The following is a 24643-nucleotide window of genomic DNA, read 5'->3' as shown; positions in this document are numbered from 1 at the left end:
TCCTAAAGAGTATATATGGGCGGATCCAGGATATCAAGGGAGAGGCTAAAGCATATTTTGGCGTTTTATCCAGTGTAAAGCAGGATTGAAGCCCATTTTATCCAGTGTATACCTGAGTGTCAAGGGGGGGGGTATAGCCCCTATATATAGATAGTTATATACAGTATTAGATTGGTGCGAATGCAGTGTCCACTTCGACGTCTGGTGGGAAACTCATACACAGTGTAGGGATGGACTAGGTTACGTGTTTAACGTCGCGAATTCTATACACGTTTATAAAACTGCCCAGGGTATCTAAAGTCAGGAGGCAGTGAACAGGGTGGTATGAAAGTACATAATTGAGATTATCATTACGAGCGATTTTTTTTTTCGAATTTAAACGAGGACATTTTGCACAACTAACCTAAAAAATACATTCACAGTATATTTGTACCAGGAATGGCGAATGAACATACTATTCGCCGTTGGTGTCACATTTTGCTGTAGTGACACATTGTTGCAAAATGAGCCCTATGGACACCGACCAACATCATATCCGGATGAGCTTCTGAGGGACACCGTGGGAGAGAAACCTCGGAAAAGTGTTCGTGCCATTGCAGACGAGTTGGACGTAAGTCATACCACTGTTGTTTGGACGGACGTTCTGTGCAATCAGTAAAGTGAAAAGATTGGACTCATGGTTGCCAACGGTTAAGAAGAATCGGCTTCTGGAGATGTGCAATCCTTAGAGTGTATAGAGTAACAGGATTTTTTTCCTGCATTGGATTGTCGATTTTCATGTTTAAAAAAATCTGCTACGACAATCATAAAAACTCAAAACAGTGGTTAGATTTTGATCAAAGGCCAGGAGGGTTTCCAAAACTCCTAGAAGATAGTGCTGGTATGGTAATCTATGGTGGGTTTGATTCATCATACCTTTCTCCGTTGAGGCGAAACAACTACTGCAGATCGTTACCAGTGCTCAACTCAATGAAGAGCACCGGGACTTTGGCCACATGAATTCAGAAATGTTCAAAAGACATGGTTTCATCGTGTTGCACGACAAAGTACGCGCCAATGTCGCTCAAAGGACGCTGCGGACTCTCCATGAGTTGCAGTAAGAGACCTTTCTGGTTTATCCAGGGGTGCCCACAAGGGGGGGCTATGACCCAAACTGCGTCATTGAAATATTTGGGGGGTAAAAATCTATATAAATATGTTTGAGGAGGTGTAAAAATTAATCGAAAAGATTTTTTTTTCATGGAAGAACACCTACGGATAGACAATTGAGGGGGGTGGGCACCACTGGTTTATCAAATTTTCCTGACGTTTCTCCCAACGACTACCATCTCTCCCGACATTTCAATTATTTCTTAGAACACTTTTCCTGATGATGAAATGGCGCAACGTGCGATTGAGAACTTTTTTTACAGATTCCCGAAGACTTCTTTTGCCACAGAATCCAATAGTTGTCTGAGCGATTTCAAAAATGTGTGATTACTTCTAGCGACTATTTTGATTAACCATTAACTATAGTTTTCATTTATTTGAATCTTTCCAAATGACACACTTGGGGAAGACATTTTACTCGCACTACCCTAAAAACAATAATCCAGTAGGATGAGTAATTTTCTTGTAAGTATTCCTATTGCCATCAACAACACTACTCCAAAAAATATAAAGTCTTGGCAACATTGTTTCAGATGTGTACAGGAAAGGGCATGAGTCCATCAAAGCAAATCCGAGTTCCCATCCATTGTTTGCAACCGAATTTAATTCGTGTGAGAATAATTTCCTTTTCTTAGTTTGTTTTTATTTACCTACTCTTCTGTAAATGGAAAGACATAAAAAACAAAAGTTAAAGAATTGGCAGATTCTTTGCACAGGTCAACAAGCGTGTAACTAACAAACAATCACCCAATCGAGTGTAACAAGGACGGATGAGTGATTACAAGCTGTCTCAATAGACAAAACAATCGTGTCTTGTGCTATACCGCTATAGAACTTTCGTTATTAAGTGTACAGAACAACTTTTCCTTTAGATAAATACTCTATTTAATTCCACACTCACAATATTATCAGCGCCAAACAAACAAACAAAAAAGAAGGAAGATAAGAGAGAAAAGTTGCATATTTGTCGAGAAAACAGAACCAATTTTTCTAAACCTAAAAAAATGATATCGCACGGTAATCACACCACGTATCAAGACGATACTAACACTGAAGTAAACTCTCATCTAGTGATTCTTTCAGCAAACATGTTCCGGGGGTACTCTAAAACTACGTATCGTATTAACAGCTACTAGTCTTACATTTTTCTGAAGTACACGCAACAAGACGCTCAATTATTACTTATCTGTTCAAGGTTGGCAATTACAGACACACAAGGTACCACCTAATCTCAACATAAATAAGGATTTTAGGAATAATCGAAAAAACTGATCAAAAGATTGTGATCTTGGCTAAGAATTTCGATAAAAAGAAAAATGCATCGAAAGATTGCGATCTTGGTCAACAATTAGTTTTCGGATCAGGGACCACAAAATTTTTGAATGGCTCCTAAATCGAGTTTTCGTATTTTTTACAGAATAAGCACATCATACTGAGTTGATAGTTTGGGTTTGGCTACACTATATGTAGTTCTCTAGATATAAGACCAAGAAAATTTTTGATTGAAATATATTGAATCTTTTGATTAAAAAAAAAAAAAAAAAAAAAAAGTATGAACTTCAGAACACTTGTAAAGTAGCAGTATTAAAATGTTCATTTATTTATTGTATTCTGAAAATTTATCTCCCTCTACTGGTACTATTCTAGTACGCATTAACCTTATTTCCTCCAGGGAACCCCGGCAGCAGCTCATGCACTTCGAATTCCACGTTAATCAGTAGGTCCGTGCTGGGGAGCATTATCAGAGCTCCGAGGGGCACTAGCCCCCCAAAACATGTCTGAAAAAAACACTGCTCTCATCAAGTTTCTCATTATGACAGCAAGATGACAGCACATAACATGGTTAACAATATGGTTAACAAAATACGTACATTCTAAAGTCGTGATTAACTCGTAAACTTTATTTTTTTTGGAAAACCATAGGTAAGTAATACTTGTTGAGTTTCTATGTGGCCACATGGTTAGTGTACGCGTCTTCGGCACGATAGACCCGAGTTCATTTCCCCGGCGGGAGTTCATGCGGTTCAGATTCCACATTAAGCTGTAGGCCCACATTTTATATTTATAGCCTCGGTGCTGAAAGCGACACCATACCGTAATCTAAAAAGCAGCCAATACGTCGTACTTGGCATTTCAAACGATAGCTCATACCGAACTGAACAAAATCACATGCTTCAGGGTGAATTTTGATGCTCAGTTTTTGAAAGAAACGATTTGTTAGTGGCGCTTAAAACATGTCGTTCCTTCCCAGCTTCATGCAGTTCTTGGTTTTTACTATGCAGAAGGGCATTATGTATTTATTTAGGCTATCTATTACATATAAAAATACGTTTGCTGTTGTGTCGAATGATGTTTATACCAAGTTTTATCTCTATGCATGAAATGGTCAGGCAACCTTTCCAGAAAATGTCTTTTAGAATGGCTAAGGACAGAAGTCAGTGAAGAGCTTTTGTGAACGTGGCATTGGACCTCCGGGTTCCGTAGGCCATAGAGTTAGTTAGTTTAGTTTTTAGTCTTTTAGAATGGTTGAAAACACTGACAACATGAGTGCTTGTGGGTTGACGTTGACACTAAAATACTACAAACCCACTATGGGTCATAGTTTAATTATGTCCACCAATGCTGTAGACTTCATGCAAACATCTCGAATATTCGCATTGGTTGGCAACAGTCAAACTGGGGTGCGTGGGAGACGGGGATACTCACCTTATGTTTTCGATTGTTCAATGCTGCTTCTGTCACATTTCTTATACCTATATTCGTTCAATGGCATGCAAGCCATTTGCAACATTGTGATGTTTACACTTGGTTGGCAACACTGACAATCTAGAGTGGTTGGGAAACGGTTACACTCAACTTTTTTTTTTTTTTTTTTTTTTTTTACTATAATGTTGTGTGATGTTTCTGCCAAGTTTAGTGTATAAATGTCTCATCGTACGGAACCTGTTTTACAAAGTCTCATTTTTACAATCGGTTGGCAACACTGACAGACTCGGGTCTTTGGGAGAGGAATACATCCACAGTATGTTTTCTCTAGTCACGAATGATGTTTATACCACGTTTCATGAATGTACATCCAGTGGTATACAGAAACATGAGTATACAGAAAGCATCTGCTACATTGTATTTACAATTCGTTGGCAACACTGACAAAATGCATACGTTTGGGTGCAATGTGATATTATCAAACCCAGTGGCGCATCTAGGCCGGGGCCGGAGGGCCCAGGCCCTCCAATTTTTTCAGTGGCAAAATGATTTTAGCTATTATTTATATTTTTTTGAAAGTTTATAAATACCTATCATAGTCTGGGTACTGGCTGGCCCCCTCAGTTTTTACCTTCTTATCCGCCACTGATCAAATCTTTGCGCGATTCACGTTCTAGCAATAAGCCAAAACCGAATATGATAGGATCAGGTGCTTACGAGTGATGCATCGTAATATTCATTTTTATTCTGTCGAATATGCCATACATAGGGTCACAAACATCAACAAACAGGCCCCTTATAGGGTCAGATTGTGGGTTTGCCCATGATTTGAAAACGGTTTCGTACTTCTCATGGCAAGGACTTGGTCCCGGTATTGAATCATCCCGGGTAGGGTTACGCAATTTTGATCCAGTGTTGGTAGGTTTCCTAATGAAAATTTCTTTCAACTGACGCGAAATTTCCCTTTTCTTATCAAATTTTCCCTACTTTGTTGAGATCTCACTTCCGATTCCTGTACCAACCACATTTGTTTTGTTCATTAAATTTTTGCTTCCATTTTTCTACTTTTCCTCTTTTTTCACCTCCGGTGCTTAGGGTCCCTGGTTCGATCCCAGCTCGCGCCGTGTGGACTTTGTGGTGGACAAACACCGTGCTCGTGGATTTCTTCGGGGTTCACCCGTTTCCTTCCACTTTCTTCATTCCACCATTTCATTCATCTCTCATCATCACCGTCTCCTTTAGCCTAACCGGCATAACCGCGGAACGTAAAACAAAGATTTCACTTCTTTTCTTTTCTTTTCTTTTTCTTTTTTAACAAAAAACACTCAGCTAACAATGGCTACAAATTATTGTACTTTGAGGTTACGCACAATACAAACCATTGCTATTATATTGCTTTATTTTTGAACAAAGAAAAATTTAAGCATTTATATTGGTCAGCGAGAATTTCCCTGGATTTTCACTTTTTATCGAAAAATTCCCTTTTTCCCTTTTTGCTAAATTTACTTACGAAATTTCCCTAGATTTGGGAAATCTCCCTCAAAATACAAACACTGTTTTGATCAGATAATGAACTGCGGAGTTGGAAACTTTTTGGTGCAGAGATATTAAACATACCAGATAAGGAACTGTATAGTTGGAAACTCTTCGGTGCAAAAATATCAAACTTGTGAGTCAACCTTTATTCCTTGTTCGAAAGTGTTCAAAACAGAACTTCCGAAAATTTATGAGGAGCGACAAAACCGAATTGTTTCGAAGATTTACACCAGTAAAATACTTAGTAATAGATTTCATAATACACTGTATAAATAAAGGCAAAATAAGAAAGTTCCATAATCGTATCGTATTTATCTGTTTAATTTTAAAGGTATTATGTTAAATTGTAAGAAATTATATATTTATTTTCCACAGAAAATGAATAATTCCTGGACACTATTGCTGCTACTTCTGGTAAGCTTCCTTCGGATTTCAGCAGCTGACCCACCGGCTTCACGAAGTCCATTTCGACGCCACAATTCCAAGTCTCCCCCAGTGAACCACTTGCAAAGCAGCGACACTGTTATTGACCTTACTGGCAACCCTTTCACTAGGCTACTCTACGGAGGGTTAAATATAATTATGCGAATTGGAAAGACGCTGGGAGACGCTCTAGGGATGCGTGCTTTCTTGCAGAGAGGATTGGAAGGATTCCTAGAAAGAAGCTTTGGACCACTTTGGCTTAGTTCGCTGAAGAAACTTGTTAAGGTTGGCGAAAGGTTGGCAGATATGTCTGAGAATAGGGCAAGAAGTGCAAGACAATCCTTGGATTTAATTCGCTATGGAGTGAAGCAATTAAAAGCATTCAGAAACGGGCAAATTGACGCTCCAGAACTTGAAAATTGTACTGTAACAGAAACAGTACTGAGAGGGGCTCGAACCTTGGTACGACTTTTTAGTGTGTCCAGTGGAAGTGACGTTACAGGAAGAGGATATCATGGTGGCTACGGAGGGGGAGGAGGAGGATACCACACAGCATACAGGTAAATTAAAATTCCATCTGCTTATGCATAGAAGAGTAGTGCAGTGGTTTCCAAGCGATGTGATGCAAAATTTTAGAATTTAAATATCATGAAGTATTTAATAATTAGTTAAAATCAGTTTTGAGCCGGACTGTACCTGTCAACGCCTCAGCGGCAACAACAATGCTCCGTAGTACACGAAGTCCCTATTTTATAGAAACTTATAAACTTACATTACTATAATTTATATTATTAATTAAAAAAATAAATAAGTTTGTCATGGGCGTTCAGTAAGTGTGTTCACAAGTCCTAAAAGGTTGGAAACCATTGAGCTAACACGCTGATTCTGGGTTCAGTTGACAGTGCGACCATAGTTTTTGGTATTAATGTAGGCCCATAAGGCAGTTGGAGAGATTCTTTAATTTAGAGGGATTAAACTCCGGTCTTGGAAGTCGAAATGACGGTCATAAGACCCAATGTACTGATCACCCAAAACTACATTAAAAGTTGAAAATGAAATCTTTAAGTTTCACGTCCCACGGTTATGCCGGTCAGGCTAAAAGAGACGGTGATGATGAGAGATGAGTGAAATGGTGGAATGAAGAAAGTGGGAGGAAACGGGAGAACCCCGAGAAAACCCACGAGCACGGTGTTTGTCCACCACAAAGTTCACTTGGCGGGGGTTGGGATCGAACCCGGGACCCCAAGCACCAGAGGTGAACGCTCTACCACTGAGCCACCGCGCCCCCTTCTACATTAAAAGTTGTCTGGCCAGCTATAGCTAGGGCTGATCTCCATCTTTGAATTCTAATTTTGTAATTTTAGCTTGTGAAGAATCCGTTTTTTTCCAAACTGAGGTATTTCGATTATCGATCGAGGTTTCAAACACAAAAATATCGATATCAAAACATTATCGATATTTTTGACACCCGATATTTCTATAATATTCGATATTTTGAAATTAAGTATTCGGATTTGTTTCGATATCTTGATATCAAAATTTTTTTACGTTTTAATATTCAATACCTGAACATCTTAAAATTTTTTTGTCATTTTTTCAATATTAATAGAAATTTTCGATATTTTAGCATTTCTCGATATTTCCGTATTCAGTACTTGTGATACTTAAATGTTTAACGATATTTTTAACATTTCGATATGTCGATTAATTTTCGATACTTTATTTGATTTATATCCACATCCGAATATCTCAGAACTCCAGAAAATATCAGTTTTAGTTTAGCCATGTTTTCTTGCAACACGTTGGTTAGAAACCACTGCTTCAGTCTTTCAATTCTTGAATTTGTTTAAGCACCCCATTCATTGTAAAATCTTTTCGTACTGATGTTCTACAACAAGATGTTCTTGAATTATTTTCTGAATTATGATCTATTATAATGTCTCAGACTACGCTAAACACATTTATTAAACCTTTGTCCTTGATTATACTCTCCAACCTGTCTTGCAAAGAATGGTGAAAGGAAACTTTGGATATTTCAAAACTCATTTATGATTAACTTAAGAATTCTTAATGTGAAAAAACTGCTTTGTAATTCTGTCTTTCAATTTGTTTCTACATATTAAATTCAACTATATTACATAAGTCAACGTGTAAGTTCATGCATTGACAAACATGATGATAGAATTATATTCCTATAAATATATGTGCTTACTATTTTCACCACGAGGTACAGTAAGTGCATGACCTTAGCATTAGTCGAAGACCAAACGACTTGAATTCTCTAATCGTGACATTGCTACGCTAGACCATAGTAAGAGGAGGACTCCTTATCCAACTTTGGATCCGACCTGAATATTAAAGTTATAGTTACGAATACTGTAGGCAGGGCTGGATTAACCCATCTGGAGGCCCGGAGCTAGGAAAAAAATGTGGCCCCTTCTGACTTAACCTAATACTTTTCTGTGAGAGTATGGTAGGAAAGTTAACGGAATATGTTTCATATTTTTGGTCACACTTTATTTTATGATGATGATCGTATGTCCATGATTCTTTTTAGATCGCTAGTTGAGATTTTGGTCACATTGGAGGCTCCTGTCCACCTGTAGACTCGGGGCTATAGCCCCCCTAAGCCCCTCCCTTAATCCGGCCCTGGCTGTAGGATATCATTCCGGACGGGAGCTCATGTGGTTCAGATTCCACGTTAATCAGTAGGTCCCACCTCATATAGCCTCGCTGCTGAAAAGAACGTTAAAATCAACTCAAGTCATAAAGTATATCATCTGCAGGATTTCTATTATACTATCATCAATATTTCTACAACATAAAAATAAGCTATGTACTCAATTCATGTTTGTCAATGCGTAGCCATGGTACGGTACTTGAAACATTTCTACAGACACGAATAAACATTACTTACACGCATTTAAATTATGTTCCGAAAGCCTTTCGATTTCACTCTAAACAGAATTTTCATGAATATCAGTGTAGGAACTATCGATGTCTAGATTTCTAAGAATAAGTTGGTTATTGCTAAGACAACGATACCTCTCGTGCACATTCCTAAATCATGTTAATCATTCTTAACTCATAACATAACCACAATGAGATAATTTACTGTGATTTTTGTTTGTCTCCTCAATTTTAGCATTTACTCCAATAGGCACATTCTGTAGGCTGTACGTCAGTGGTCGGAAACTGGGAAAAAGCGGTCAAAAATCGATTTTGTCAGCTTCGCCTCCTATGAAATCGATATCGATATTTGATTATAAGTATCTCTCCTGCTTCCAAACCCGGAGTGTCAGGACTTAGGGATATTTTCGCTGTCCATAAAATGCATGTAAACATGAACAAATAAAAATGCCGAAAAATCAGTAAAAAATGAACCAAACAATATGATATATTTTAACCATTTATATCGTTTTTGAGGTCGATGAAAGCGGTCGAATAGTACATTGGACTCAAATACTGTGTGTTTAGTGAAAAGTTTTATTTGTTATCCATTGTCATATCATTTATATGATGACTTTGTTAGTGTTACCGAAAAGTTACATATACGCTGATGTTAGTAGTTCTGCAGTCTAAGCTTATCCTTGCTTATCTGCAAAATAAGGCTTATTGAGTTGACCATGAGTAGTACAAAGATTGAGCATTGGAAGTAGCTGCACCCAAGTGCACCTGAAGGACTCAGTTTCATCTAACTGGAAAAGCGTGATGAATAATGTTATTGTGATCACAATTGAGAGCCGATATCTGAGTCTTACAAAGGGAAAAGGCATGTTGTCTTGTACGTAATTTGGATCGCCCTTCTGAATCAAAGTTGTAGTGAACTCTTACATATTGCAGTGATAAATTGTTAGTCATGTGGAGCTGCTGTAAATTACACGTCAGTGCAGTAGTATATAAGAAGATTCAATATTGAATCTTTTAATTTTACCGAAACAATATAATCCTGAACTAAATTACATTTCAGTAAGTATCAGTGTTGCTTCGAAGATGGTACAGGTGAAAAACAATGAACTTTAATTTTGTATCCTAAGGTCAAACACTCATTTGTTTTACACGTCTTTTTATTAGCTGCACATACAGCTAGAGGGAGAGCACATTGAACCTGTAACGGCTTCATGGATGTATTTAACTTCTGTCATACAGCTAGAGGGAGAGCACATTGAACCTGTAACGGCTTCTTGGATGTATTTAACTTCTGTCATGACTTCGTACTGAGTAGCGATGTCCAATTCACATAAGGTGTCAACTTGTTTTCAATTTATATACTGTATGTATGATATGATTCACGATGGTGGATTTCAAGATGGCGACTTTCATTGTTCTATGTCCTCCCCAATTTTTCTTCATCTCTATTACTCCCATACATTGTTCCTTTGGTTATATTTTACAGTATTTGACATTTATGCAAGGGATTTCCATACTTTTGAACCACACTGTATATATATAATTGCACGTATTGTAGCAGGGGTTCTTCGAATCACTTTCGCAGTAGTTGCAATCGATTTAGAATAGACAATTACGTATGGAATGATAGATAGACGCCCGTCAACTGCCATTATAAATTTCAGAATAAACTACTTTTGTCCGCTTTTTCCACGTTTCCGACCATTGTGCGTCGGCTAATGGTTGGCAATTGAGAGTTTTACATAAGAATAAAGTTGGAAAACGTGTTGGCCCAACAAACTCGAATGTAAAATTGCAATTTTACTTCTTTCCTAGAGGATTACGTTGGAAATTCAGTTGGTTGACAAATGCTCTGCGCAGCAGCCAATCGCAATTAGTTCAGTGGTTCCCAATCTTTTTTGACTCATGGCACGCTTTACTGAACGTCAACGACATCTCGACACATTCGTTTGACTGTTTTATTAATAATATTATCAATTATAGTAGTGTAAGACCGAGAATTCCTATAAAATAGTGGAAACTCAGTGTATGTAGTATTGAGCATTGTTGTCGCTGGAGACGTTGAATGGTACAGTCCGTCTCAATATTGATTTTAACGAATTATTAAATTTTTCATGATTTTTAAATCCTAAAATTTCACGGAACACTCAATGGGACTGTGCGACACACTGGTTGGCAACCACTCGATTAGTCTACTATTTCTCACTGTTGGTCACACTGTCTGTGTTCCTAAGGAAGTTAAAAAATACATCTTGGCTGCACCTCTGCTTTTAAAATCTAGTAAATGTAAAAGTAAAAGAGCCCCTGAAGATGATCATTTATTTTTATTTATTACTAGGTACGCTTACTACAATACATACGAGGAAGTATCAAAAAGTTCGTGCAATCACCTAGAAGGAATCAACTCTGAAGAATTCTGACATCATGATGGTATTAGTACTTCTCTAATTAGTCCCTATGTCTAGTGACACATTTTTGTCAGCGATTCTTCACTTTCCCGAAGCTCGTTTTGTAAAAGTTTGCAGTTTGGACTTTGAAACCATAGTTCAACCTAAGAACTGACGTCATTTCTACTGTCAAAATAGCGTCCTCTGAGTGGAAAATTCATTTCTAGGAAGAGAAAGAAGTCCTTTGATGCTAGGTTCAGTTAGTATGGGGGTGGGGAAATATTTCATATTCTAATTTCACTGCCTTCATCACGCATGCAATGAACTGGTGCACTGTCTGCCAACACCCCTTTTGTGACCAATCCACACCACGTTTCTTCTTCAATTCCTTTCGTAATTTAGGAGATGGGAATAATAGGTGTTAGTAACTGTTTGTCCCTGTGGTAGGTAATCAATCATGATGAACCCTTCCTAGTCCCAGGAAACGGAAAACATCACCTTGGCGGTAGACTTCTGCAGTCTTGCCTTTTTACGGGGCAGGAGGAGTGTTTTCATTGTTTGCTCATTTCCTTTGTTTCTGGGTTATAAAGATAAACCCAACTTTTACCCTTTGTTACTAGTCTGCCGAAAAACTCCTCTTCATTCACTTCACAGCCACCCAACATTTCTCTTGCAGCGTTCTCACGTTTTCTCTTCTGGAAAGGTGTGAGCAGTCGTGACACCTACCGTGCTGATACTTTCTGAAGATGCAGCTAGTTGTGAATACCAGACCCTAACTCATACCTAATGACACATAACACTTTCAGTAGGTATCCTCCTGTCTTCCATTATGATCTCAACTTTCTCCGTCAAGACAGCATCAACAGTGAAAGATGATCTGAAAGGTCAAGGCAGCCTTCCAAATATACAGGCGTCCGCAGTGGTCATGTGTCCAGTTTGGAATTGCCACTTCAACTTGGATACCATCTCACAGGATGATATTTCAACCCCATAGACTTCGTGGATCTGTTTTGCAAATTTCCCCTGAAGATGGAGGAACTTAATGACACTCCGTACTTCAAGCTTATTAATCATCGCACCTTCGGTGACTTACTTGCAAAAACAAGAAAGAGAGAGTTGTTCCTCCGAGTCCAGAATTTCCATGATTAACATGCAAGGATCTAACTATAAAATGCATGTTCGACGGGGTTCGTAGTTCACTACCTTCCAGGTGATAGCATGAACTTTCTGATACCTCCTCGTACAATTTATATTAAAAAGGTTAATTTAATTTACTATTCTGAAGTCCTGGACAGTGCTTTTAAGTACTTTATCCACTTATTACCTTGCTACTTAAGAACTTTTTTTCCAGCTCGTTTGCAGGATTTGACCCATTGGCTCTGCTGTCAGGATTGGCATTTCTTGCCTTTCTTCTACAAGCTCTTCTCGCCCTCCTTATGAGGAACAACATGAATAATAATAACGCAATGGCTAATAATAACATGAGAGCGTTGGACATTCTCGGTGTCAGCCTTCCCTCAAGCAAGTCTGAGTCAGTGTCAACACAAATAATGGGAAATGTACTTGGCAGTATTGAAAAATACGTAAGTAGTAATTGTTCGTTTTGAAGTCTTATTTTTTTGAAATATTGCTTTCCTCTATTGGTAGGCTACATTATAACTACAATATTTATTTTAATCACAAATGTAACACTTACATATTTGTTTATGACTTCTCAGACATTTTTAGTGACATTTCAATGTACATGATAAATTAATTTCAGGCGTAATTCAGAATTATGCATCATTCCCTGAATGCTTGAAAAAAGGATAAATAAAAGTATAGTGAACACATCAAGCACTAATAAATTCCGATATTGTAACGCTCATTAATGAAGTATTTTAATTTTTCTTTCATAATAATTTGTATAACATACTCAAAATAATCCTTTACGCTCGCTTCTCCCCGGTAACGTCCCACAAGCTCCTGCTTTTTGTCAACTCTGAAATCGATGTGCGGTCAGTCTACCTTAAGCCCTGTATTCGATTATTCGATTTGGTCGCAGCTTCCAAATCTACTAAATCGATCTAACTAATCTCTGCAGCTACTAAATCGAAGCGACTACGTTGAATCCGTTCTTTGGATTCTGTTTAATTATTTCAACCAAAATTGAAGGCTATTTGTTGAATTACTTCTCGGGTAGATTCAAAATCGACCAGCAACTTCAATTCAGATACCGAAACGGAAAGCTACTGTAACAATATGTTAAGTTATATTGGCTAATTGGCTAATTGGCTAAATAATTACAAGATGAAATTAAACTAGCAATAACAAGGGGAAAGAAAAGAAAAGTATGTTGGGTTAGAGAATGGATTTTTGAGGGGGTATTTAGAAGGATCATATACAGTATTTGAATGAAGGAGATTCAATAGAGTACTCAAAACAACCATAAAACACGCCAACTTATTATTAACGAAACTCTATTCCACACCATCAATTGCACCCGTCCATGTACTTTTGTCCCCCTGTATCATTCACCTGCTATGCTTTCAATACCACTTTCCAACGATTATATTCCCCAATATTTATGAAACATTTCGTGCAAATGTTATATCATAGGATTCAAATTGAGAACAGTCCACCATTAAAATAAAATAAAAATTACGAATAAAATTTAGTACTTCTTAAGGAAAAGGTAGTGAGGTGGCAGATCGAAGCCCCATTTACATAGTCGACTGAGTCGAAAGCGAAGCTAATTGAACTGAATCGACTCGACTATGTGTAAACTCCCCTTTAGCGCTCAATGCAGCCGGACAAGTTGTTACCTGCCACTAACATACAAAATAGGATACCTGACCATATGTTACAGCCCTTTCTTTTGTAGGAATGTACGGAACAGAAGAAATAACATCGCATGTAATTTACATATGTGTGATTGTAATTTACATACGTTCAGACGCTTAAGCGAGCACATACCGACGAGCGAACGAAGCAAGCACGAAAACTTGAACCGTCAAATCTCTGATAAGACGAGAGTTTACATCTTACTCGTATCGTGAAATCCGACACATCAAAGATGCGTACGTTAAAGATATAGCAAAGATGTAGCTCACTTTCATTGAGGACACAAGGTTTTGAAAAGTGTATAAGTGTGCTAACATAATGTTGTTCCGAGAATAACACTCTGTGGCTTATTCTGACTCGGAATTTAAAAAAAAATAATCCTTTTGTTTAAAAAAAAAATGTTTAGGCGGATCCAGGCCGGTAGCCAGCCCAAAAATGTAGGGGGACCCGGCTGAAGTTAGGGGGCCGATCCAAAAATATTATAGTTCATCACCATATTATAGTTCATTTGCAAGCCTATCGTGAAAATTTTAGGGGGCCCGCAAAAATTTTGGGGACCTGGCCCCCCTAGATACGGGCCTGGGCGGATCTCGTATTTTGAGCAAAAGAAGTCTTCCATGCAGCAAACTGAAAGCATTTGCACATGTATTGATAAGCGAATCACTCCTGTTCGAATGAATTCATTCAGGCATTAATTCATCATAGGCATACTACTTTGATAGAAAATAAGCCATCACGTAACCTAGTGCTACGTGCTAATTGGCCACACTTTATTTCGTTAGATGTTACTTGATGCTCAGCAGGTTCTCAAGAAACCTCACAAACTGTACGTACCCTTTGGTTTTTCTTTCTTTTTTCAAATCGAGTTTGTTAGGGCAGAAACATCCTAAACGGCTCACGCGATCGAGATCAAGGTTTAAGTCGTGGTCGCTACCTCGATACTGGCACAAACACATGGATTTAAATGGGTAAGTGCAAGCCGAAGATGTACGCTACATCGCGACCTAGAGATCGACCGCGAGGATAAATTAGTGGTTCCGATGATAAACAAACGAGTTTGTTTTTACATTGATGTTCAGCGGAAGCATCGCTGTAGCTCGAGTTCTCATTGGTTCTCGCTGGAGCGCTGCACGAAATAAAGTCTTCATTTGTTTAGAATTTCGTCTGCAGAGGATTGTGTGTGTCTATACTCAAGAGGTTTTAGTGCACTATTAAATTTAATTATGAAAGATATATTAATAGAACTAGTGAGGAATGTTCCAGCAATATGTTATAAGAAACACAAGCAGTATCATAATAGGCACGTTTTAAATGGAAAATGGAAGAAAGTAGCAATTGAAATGTGAATGTCAGATAAGTTATTCATATTTATTTGAGAATTATACTGTAACTTATTATTATGTAAGGCAGTGGGGGTTACAGGGAGGGGGCTTTCGGGCTGAAGTCCGTAAATTGTGGAATTTCTAAAGAAAAAAAGAAGCTACTATTTATTATATCTATGTTTAAAAACTCCACGCTCCCGCTCCAATTCCGAGATTAATAAAAAGGGTTTCTTCTAAATTCGTTACTGATATAAGGTAAAGAAATACCTGTAAAGACAGGCACGTATCTATAAGGAGGAAACGTCGAATAATGGAACTGCAGTGACGAAACTTCATTTGCTGAAGTTAATACTCCCTCCATATGGAAACCTGAAAACACACACACACAAAAAAAAAAAAACTGAAATTATTTCTAGTCTGAGTGCTGAAAGAGGGCATTTCTTCACTGAAAATTGAAAAAGATGTTAAAGTCTTTGATTTATTGATAGAGATGGACAAGAGATGAGACTCAAATATTTTTGTGAAATAAGAGACGAGACTTCAGCATTTCTCATGTCTTATCTCACGTCCATCCCTATTTATAAACTGTTTGGTACTTTCAATTTCAAAATGTGGTTTCGCAATGATTTTTATGCAATAATTTCACACGCGTTTCAGTAATGTTTCTCCTGAAACTGAGAATTTACAGCGAGGGTGCGACCTCCTCGCTATGTGCGCCCTTCATCCATCTAGACGTAGACATCGAGATAGCGACCGCGACTTAAACCTCGACGTCTATAGCGAGGTATCTTCGGTATGTCTTTACCCTTAGAAATACTGATTTATTGACTTCAGTGACATCTATAGTTAAAACATAATACATAATTTGCTTGACGAGGAAAATAGCTGTCTGCAAGATACAGAGCGAAAAGGTATTGATGTAGAAAAGCTATACAGGGTGTTTCAAAACAACACCGACAACGTTTGGGAAGTGATTCCTGATACCAAGATAAGACAAAAAGTATAGTCCAACTTGGTGCACAAATGCTTCCTTTCGTAGTGATAGATTATCGGAAACATGAAAAAATGAACTTTAAAGGTCCAGAGCTCCAATACTATGGGACCTACCGTAGTCGAGTCAAGACTTCACTTAGGAACTAACATGTGCCCTATCCGAAAATACATGTTTCAGAATCCTAAAGTACTCACACAACAATTTTTATAGAGGGAGTTTGGTTACGGGCCTTTAATTTGAAGTACTCACCCAACCACCTCTATAAAAATTGTTGGAGAAGTACCACAAGATTCTGAAACTTGGATATTTGGATAAGGCACATACTAGTTTCTAAGTAGTCTTGACCGGAATACGGTAAGTCCCATTGTTTTGGAAATATAGACCTTTAAAGTTCATTATTTCATGTTTTCGGCAGCCTATAACTTTGCCTATAAAGGAAACATTTGTGTACCTAAGTTGGTCTATATCTTTTGCCTTATCTTGGTGTCAGGAATCACCTCCCAAACGTTGTATATATATAAGGGTTATTCCTTTTGCTGTAGATATAAAAATTACACAAATATAGGGTGCTTAAACAATGATTATTTTTTATTCTAAAAGTTTACATTATTATTCTTATGTCTATTTATAGGAATCCTTAAATGAGAGGCGGACTCGGCAAGCAAAATTAAGAAATATACATTGAAGGTTAGTACATATACATTTTTAATATTTGAGTATATAAAATTAGCCTTATTTACTACATTGGCTACCATGGAACTTACTGGTGAATCCCACGGCCTAGAAAAAAGGACTTGGTGGCAAATGTGTTGAATAACTGATAACAGGTTTGCAAATACTTTATTCAGATGAAATTACATCTTTATTTGTAAGAAAAATCATACATTATGTATGGAATTTTATTGATTGAAATATTAAAAGAATCAAAATTATATTTTGCCATAATTTATGGAGTTTTTAGAAATAGAGAAATTTTTGGATAATATAGACAGATCTAAGATTTTCATAATATTATTCATAACGGAATTAAAATATGTGTTAGCTGATAACATTGTGTGGAACAGTTAAAAGTTGGATGTAAATGAGCACAACGGTCGTGCTGTTATTTTTGGAGACAAAAATAAGTAACTTATTTGCATTGTACATTTTGTTGTTTGCAAATTGCAATATCATGGATATAAAGAATTCACGAACTAAACTTTTGAATACAAAAATCAGCTCATTTATGATAAACATTGTGTTATCACTACATAACAAAGGATGGAACTGCCCGATTACATTCTAACTGCAGTGTTGCAAAGTATTAAATATAGTCATTGCTTACAAGATGGGCAGATGTAATGAATATTATCAGCTAAACATATTCATATTATACAGACCTTTCACATAATTAAAGATGCCTTTTTTAAAAATATTGTGAATATAAAAATTATATTGGTTCAAATGACGTCTCTGACTTTAAATAATTGGGTACAATTCTGGGTCCAATAATTGGGTACAACTGATAAATCTCTCTTAGGACCATTAAATAAATACTACTACTAATTTGAGCCAAGTATTTAAATATGTGACCACAATTATAGGTCTTTTACAAAACTTGAATTTTGCGTTATATGTATTATCATAAGCATGGTAGAAATCGGCAAATATGACAAAAGCAGTCAACGGGTTCCGCACAATAGGAATTCGGCATTTCTAACCCAAATGCAACAGCAGATAAAACGTTGGGAAAGTACTGGAACACAAAGGCAGATCTACACTGAGGCCGGGGGGCCTAGGCACTCCAGTTTTTTTGAGTGACAAAAGTAATTGAAGCTATTTTTGCAAGTTTATAGTAAACTCATGATATACTTATCATAGTCTGCGTTCTGGTTGATACTAATGCTCGTATAAGGAGACGTTCCTTATGTGAGTCACAATGACTTACTCAAGATTTCCTCCTTTGACTCAAAAACAAGTTATATAGATCTTCGTCAATGAGGAAAATAACACAAAATGTTCTTCAAGTTGAGGCTATCCTTACATTATGTTTTCTTTTTCTACATTTCACAAAAGCAAAACTTCCATAAAATAACGTAATAAACAGAAAATATTTATCAAAAGTACATTTGAGTGCGCGAGCCACACATTGTCTTCGTGGGCCAACGGTTAGAGATTTTGATTTTGATTTCGAGTAGACTGGATAAAATGTTGAACTCGACAATCTGCAATGCTCATTAATGGCTCGTGAAAGAATAAAATTATAGAGAAATACCCAAAGAGATATATTTAGACTAGTTTCACGTAACATTTAGCCTCGATGCTCAAGGAGGGCGTTAAACTTCCTCATATCTAAATGCTGCAACAATATCCACTAATACTACTTCTATCACTCATTTTCAACAATTTACTTTGACAGTTTAGATTTGAATGCTCTTGACGATTGTTTTTAATAATACTTTCTATTTTATTATGAGTGAAACAAGTTTTACGGTATTGGAATCGTAAAAGTGTTCAATTTGCTGAAGATATTTTACACCAAGTTTTCCCCCGTTTATTAAACAGCGATGTCTTAGAGTAGTGGGATAAGTGTTGGTTTCACATCCCGGTGGTCGTGAGTTTGATTCCCGTTCAATAATTAAAGGGAATTTTTATAGTTTGTAATATTGATACTTCCAATGTAAGATAACATGGAATATATTCAATTTCTCTCAGTCTTGCAAGGAGAAGGCACACTTTGGTAAATGAACTTCGGGGCCATTTTTTTGTGAGGTGGTAGTGCACATTTAAAGAGTTAATATTACAAACTAGGAGAGCGTAATGGGCAAAAATGACGGAGAAAAACCGACTTAAAGATTTCTACTCGACGCATATATCGTACGACGCGCAAACTTATCAAGTGACGGCGTGGCAAAGTGAGAAGAATCAGCGACTTAAGTGCAAAGGATCCCGGGTTCGATTCTCGTTCGACTCAAACTTTTTTCTTGTTTTTTGCTTCAACCAATAAAGTAGGCATTTGTAGCTATAAGTAAAATATTAATTCACCGTATGTTTATAATGAATAAAACAACAGAAATTTTAAAATCACTTGTAAATTCTTTTGATATTCCATGTTAACTAGAAACAGAATTTAATCTCTTCCGTAAATATTTCTGTTGTGTAAAAAAATGTTCTTGAAGCTTCGTGTCTACATCTGTTGACAGTGTGAGAATTACAAGGGAAATCTGCTTTGGTTATAGTAACACCCAGTATTAGCAAAGGGGATTTCCCCCTCAACTCCTTTGTAAATCGCACTCTGTCAACAGATGGAGACACGAAGTGTCAAGAACATTTATTACACAACGACTGTCGTCAAGGGCGCCGATCATGTGGGCCCCACGTATTTTTATGAATATGTATTTTCATATGTATTTTTTATTGTTACATGTATTGTGTATATTTTTTTATGAATGGCCCCCCAAATTTACAGAGAAATCGGCGCCGTTAACTGTCGTAACCATAACTCGCCATACGTGGTGTTCATTGGACAACTCGATCCGAACCATAGAGATTCATCTTAGAATGGAGAGCTGTTTCGTTGGCCAGCTACTTTACTATTTTACCTGCATAAACACGTTGCTCAGGGCTACCAACTGCTGTCAGTGCCGAAAGAAGTTACATGAAAGTTGGGTTGCATCTGTCCAGGCGTTCTCACAATAGCAAATTATCTGGATGCGAAGTAATGGAATTAAAGCACTTAGGGGGAGATACTTTTGCTGTTGGTTGTACAATTCAAGGTTAACAAATAGAGCTTCTGTTCATTAAAAGTAGTGTATACATTATTCGTATCTAAATATATAGTATAATATTTATTTTTTTTTTTTTTCAGATCAACTCTCGATGTGTTTCAAAGCAGATAACATTTTCACTAACAGGTGCTTCCAGCCTATAAGATATGAAGAATCATTCATCCGTAGTTTACTGAATATTGACAGCGAATTTACCAACTAGGTTTCAGCGATGGTTACTGCTTATCTTTGTTCACGAACGTAAAAGTTTGATTCTGTTAGTCGAATTTGGATTGATAGGTATTTTGGGAAAATATTTCGGGATATTAGGTAACATGGATATGGATTGTCCTTAGATGTACGTTCCTTATTTAGATTTTTGTATGTTTTTAGATATTTCAAAGATTATATCCAATACTGCATGACTCTTGAATTAAGCCACGTACAGTGCATACTTTTACTTTGTAGATGCTCACAAAATATCCGTAAATCAACATCAGAGATTGAGTAAAGTGTAAAAGGAAAACAGACTTCATGGTAGTGGTACTGCTTTCTTATTTTACATTTAAATGATTGGATTCCGTATTAGTTTTGCACTTGGTTCAGGTCAACTTTAATTTCTGATACGGGTAAATTATTAATAGTGTTTTTCAACCATCAGTCCGAAAAGTTATTTTGCGGTCTAGCTGGTTGAAATTTATATCGACATTATATATGCTAGTTTAAATTGAAGGCAATTTAAATTATGTATAAGATAGAAAAACAGATGGATATATATTTCTGCATTCCTAGTTCACAATTTTTTACCTTATCTTTTATAGCTCCGCTATCAAAGACTTGAAACTGTATCTAAAGGTGGCTAAAGTATCTTCAGAAACGTGATTATACATATTTTTATTAATTGTATGCTGGTTAAATATATAATCGTTAACATTTATGTAAGTTCCTTACATCTTATTACGACTGTACAATTGATTAAAAGCTATTCTATGCAAAACTGAAAACATGTAACATGAAACTTCATAACAAAATTGTGTTAATTTTTTATTTAATGTTAATCATATTTCTAAGACGAAATTTAGAGTGAACCCTTGTTTAAAGTTCAAAGCAATAAATACAAAATTAAAATAACTAAACAAGTAATGGGGTTAGCGGCCAGTAGGTATTAGAATTTTTGGTATGGGCACCTCATAAAGGCCACCTGGCTGTTCTTGGACAATAGACCCCATTGATTTTTCCATAATTGAAGACCTGAATTGCATAACATTCCAAGTCCACCGGATACTTTTGTGGTTTTAGAAGACAAGAAGATTATACTTGGCATGCTATTCTGTTTAACTGAAATTATTTTGTATTTTGTTTAAAAAAGGTTTCGATTTGAATTTACGTATTATTGCAAGTGCATAGCCCTTAAAACAAACAAACAAAACGCAAAATACGAAGAAACAGTGGACTTGGGATGTTATGCAATTCAGGTCTTCAATTTTCACTGGGTTTTCGATTGGGCATCTCGTCTTTGATGCTGGAGACCCTGGTTTGATTCTCGTTAAGAGCTCGTGTGGTTCAGATTCCACTTCAAACTGTAAGTCCACGTCTCATATAGTCTCATTACTGACAGGGACGCTAAACTCGAATGTGCCAACTTGAACCTCATCTCGAAAGTGAAATATTTCAGTTTAACGTCCCAGAATTGTTTTTTAGGCTAAGAAACACGGATGATTAAGGCAAGTGAATGATGATGGAAGAATGGTGGTGGAATGAGAATGTGGAAATACCCTAAGAAAATTCAGGAACACGATGTTGTTCACCACAAACTTACTTAGCCATGGATCGAACCAGGGCCCAGAGGTAAGAGCTCTGCCACTGATCCATCGGGTTTCTTATTTGACTTCCCAAAACCTGATCAGCAAAATGTTATATATCATCCACAATCAATCAATTCTAATATCAACTGGTATTTATCTAATGCGCTTTACTCAATAGAACTATAGAAAAATTGGTGAATGAAGCTTCATTTTGCAATACGAAATGTCTCAAGAGACACAGTTGATGTTAAAATGTGAAAAATTAAAAGCAAAAGAGTAACAGCTGTTTAGTTTTTTGTGCGATCCCGTAGTCATGTTTGTTTTTGTTAATGTAGCAGAGTTAATTTTAATTAAAAGGCACAGTGAAACATTTCGCTGCACTCCAAATCAAAGTTTCTTCTTTCTGTTCTCTCTGTAGCTACCACGTAATTACTAAATTAACAAACCTTTTTTTAAGTGATTAAAAAACGTATGTATGTGGTTTTTGAAAAGTGTTGTAAGTTTCATTTATGTTAGTTTTCTACAATATTAGCAGTTTGAGTAACTCAAATTTCAATTATTAAATCTGTTGAAATTTTTACTTTTCATTTTTAAAAAAATGCAACTCTAATAGAGAACAGAAACCACAATTGGTAACTATTTGCAAATTAGTTTGCGATGTTACCACTATTGCAGTGTTGCAACTATCTGAGTTTGAAACATTTGATTCTGTTATACAGTGGGCTGAAATCCCAAAAAGCTGGTCAAAAGTTAAAAAAAAAAAAAAAAAAAAAAAAAAAAGTTTCGATTTGGGAATTTTAAGTCTTGCGTCGTATAGTAGAATGTTTGAAGTATTAAACTGCGTTAAAACATCCATCTCTTTGTTATACCTGTGGAGTAGGCAGTCATTTGAAAAGTGCCGTTTGACCGGTTCGATTTAGTGAACGTGAATGTGAAAAAATAATAATAATAATAATAATAAATAAAGCATAACTTCGCTTTCAACATTTTTTTTAAAGTTTTTAAAATGGATAAAATAGGTGAAGATATGTAGAATTGAAATTTAAGTACCTTAAGCTGAGAAAAAAGTTGAAGTTACCAGAAATTATCATTAAAGTGAACGAAAAATAATGAAAAAGTAAGGAAACAAAAGTAGATAAATGCAGAAGTTAACTAATTCCGCATAATTCTATCGACATATTGATATTACGACACACGCAATACTATAAGCTAACGGAATTCTCTCTCACTCACACACACACACACACACACACACACACACACACACACACACACACACACACACACACACACACACACACACACACACACACACACACACACACACACACACACACACACACACACACACACACACACACACACACACACACACACACACAAAAAAAACCAGGTGTTCTTAACAAAATTTATGCATGTATTTCTCAATATATATCCAGAATAGCAATTTCTAACAATTATTAGTGATTTGAAACTATAGCAATAATAAATATATAAGTTATTTTGTTATATTGCCATTTACTTCATATTCATTTTGAATGTTAACAGTGTGTCTTTACAATCGTTATCAGAGACCTCAAAAATATGATGAAAGTATTTTTCAGCCTGTTTGGAAAAGTTTTAAAACATTTTGCCCACTATTTTGGATTTTTCGACCTCGAATATATGGGGTTATCAGCGACCTCGAGTACCCATATATTCGTAATATTATCATGCAAATTGAAGGTTTTCATATTTAACCAGCTCTTTGGGATTTCAGCACACTGTGCGTAATGTACAGAGTAAATCAAGTCATTTCATTGTACCGCACTTTCCTCTATGATATTTATTAAATAAGTGTTATATAGTTATTACAGGGAAATTTGTAACCTGTGTCACTTTCAGCTATTTCTGTATAACTTTTAGTTTTTATGAAACACGAAAAGGACGATTGTCTCACAGGTTTTGAGGGAAATACGGAGAGAAGACTGAAGACTCTTAGCAGGTGCACGAAAACTAATTCTTGCGGAAAGTTATGAAAGGAAAATGCTGTCACTCGTTATTAAGAAAAAAATAGTTTATCAAATAACAGGTACTCGTATCAATTTATTCCTCTGAAGCAAAAGATTCAATTGTAGACAGGAAAAACATAGCAATTCCTTTCGTAGGTATATGTCATTTTATAAGCGTGTGACCAGCTATCATTTTATCTCTGGTTGTGTGTATAAACTGTCAAAATAAAATAGAATAAATTGTTTGATGAGCTGGTCATTGTTCCTTTCTCGACTTTTTATGAGTTCCTATTTGTTTTAAACCTTTAATGTAAACGCCATTTATTTATTTATTTATAGTATTTATTTTAATATTTATTCTGGTGTAAATAGTCAAAAAATAAACGTTTTGATTTGGACTTGACAAGTTTCATTTTTCTAAAATTGTATCTACTTTTTATACTTTTTTTTTTTTACTCTGCAGTGTATTTTCACGTTTTTCATTACACCGTAACATGAAACTATTTAGAAAATATAATGCAAAATTGCAAGCGTTTTCGAAATTAACCTTCTTGTTAAGTGCAAGATGACCGAGAAGTCCTTTTACACTCACATAGATTTGAGTACCACAGACAGTAATCACTTTAAGGAGCTTTGTTTACGAATACTTCTTTATATAGCGATAGGACGTATGGGAGAGACATCGTACTTATAGCAATAACCAACTTTTTCTTAGAAATCTAATCATCGATAATTTTTACACTAATATTTATGAACATTCTGTTTATGGTGAAATGAAAGAATAAGAGTTTTGGGGAATGACTTTAATAGTATTATTTTATGTTTATTCGTGTCTGTTGAAACTTCCCAAG

General features: G+C 36.3%; 1 protein-coding gene across 1 annotated transcript; it reads left to right on the top strand.

Moving 5' to 3' along the window:
• The first annotated feature begins 445 nt into the window (after positions 1–445).
• LOC145661407 (uncharacterized) lies at positions 446–21086 on the top strand. Its single transcript, XM_081726708.1, has 5 exons — positions 446–610; positions 5767–6374; positions 12463–12694; positions 16882–16937; positions 20098–21086. Exons 1-4 carry the CDS (start codon positions 446–448, stop codon positions 16933–16935), a joined length of 1059 nt encoding a protein of 352 aa, XP_081582834.1. The 3' UTR covers positions 16936–16937; positions 20098–21086.
• Positions 21087–24643: the final 3557 nt, after the last annotated feature.

Source organism: Thermobia domestica, chromosome 10, assembly GCF_964235325.1.
Source record: "Thermobia domestica chromosome 10, izTheDome1.hap1.1, whole genome shotgun sequence".
Taxonomy (NCBI): domain Eukaryota; kingdom Metazoa; phylum Arthropoda; class Insecta; order Zygentoma; family Lepismatidae; genus Thermobia; species Thermobia domestica.
The sequence above is the reverse complement of the archived record's forward strand: the minus strand, read 5'-3'. Positions and strand labels throughout refer to the sequence as shown.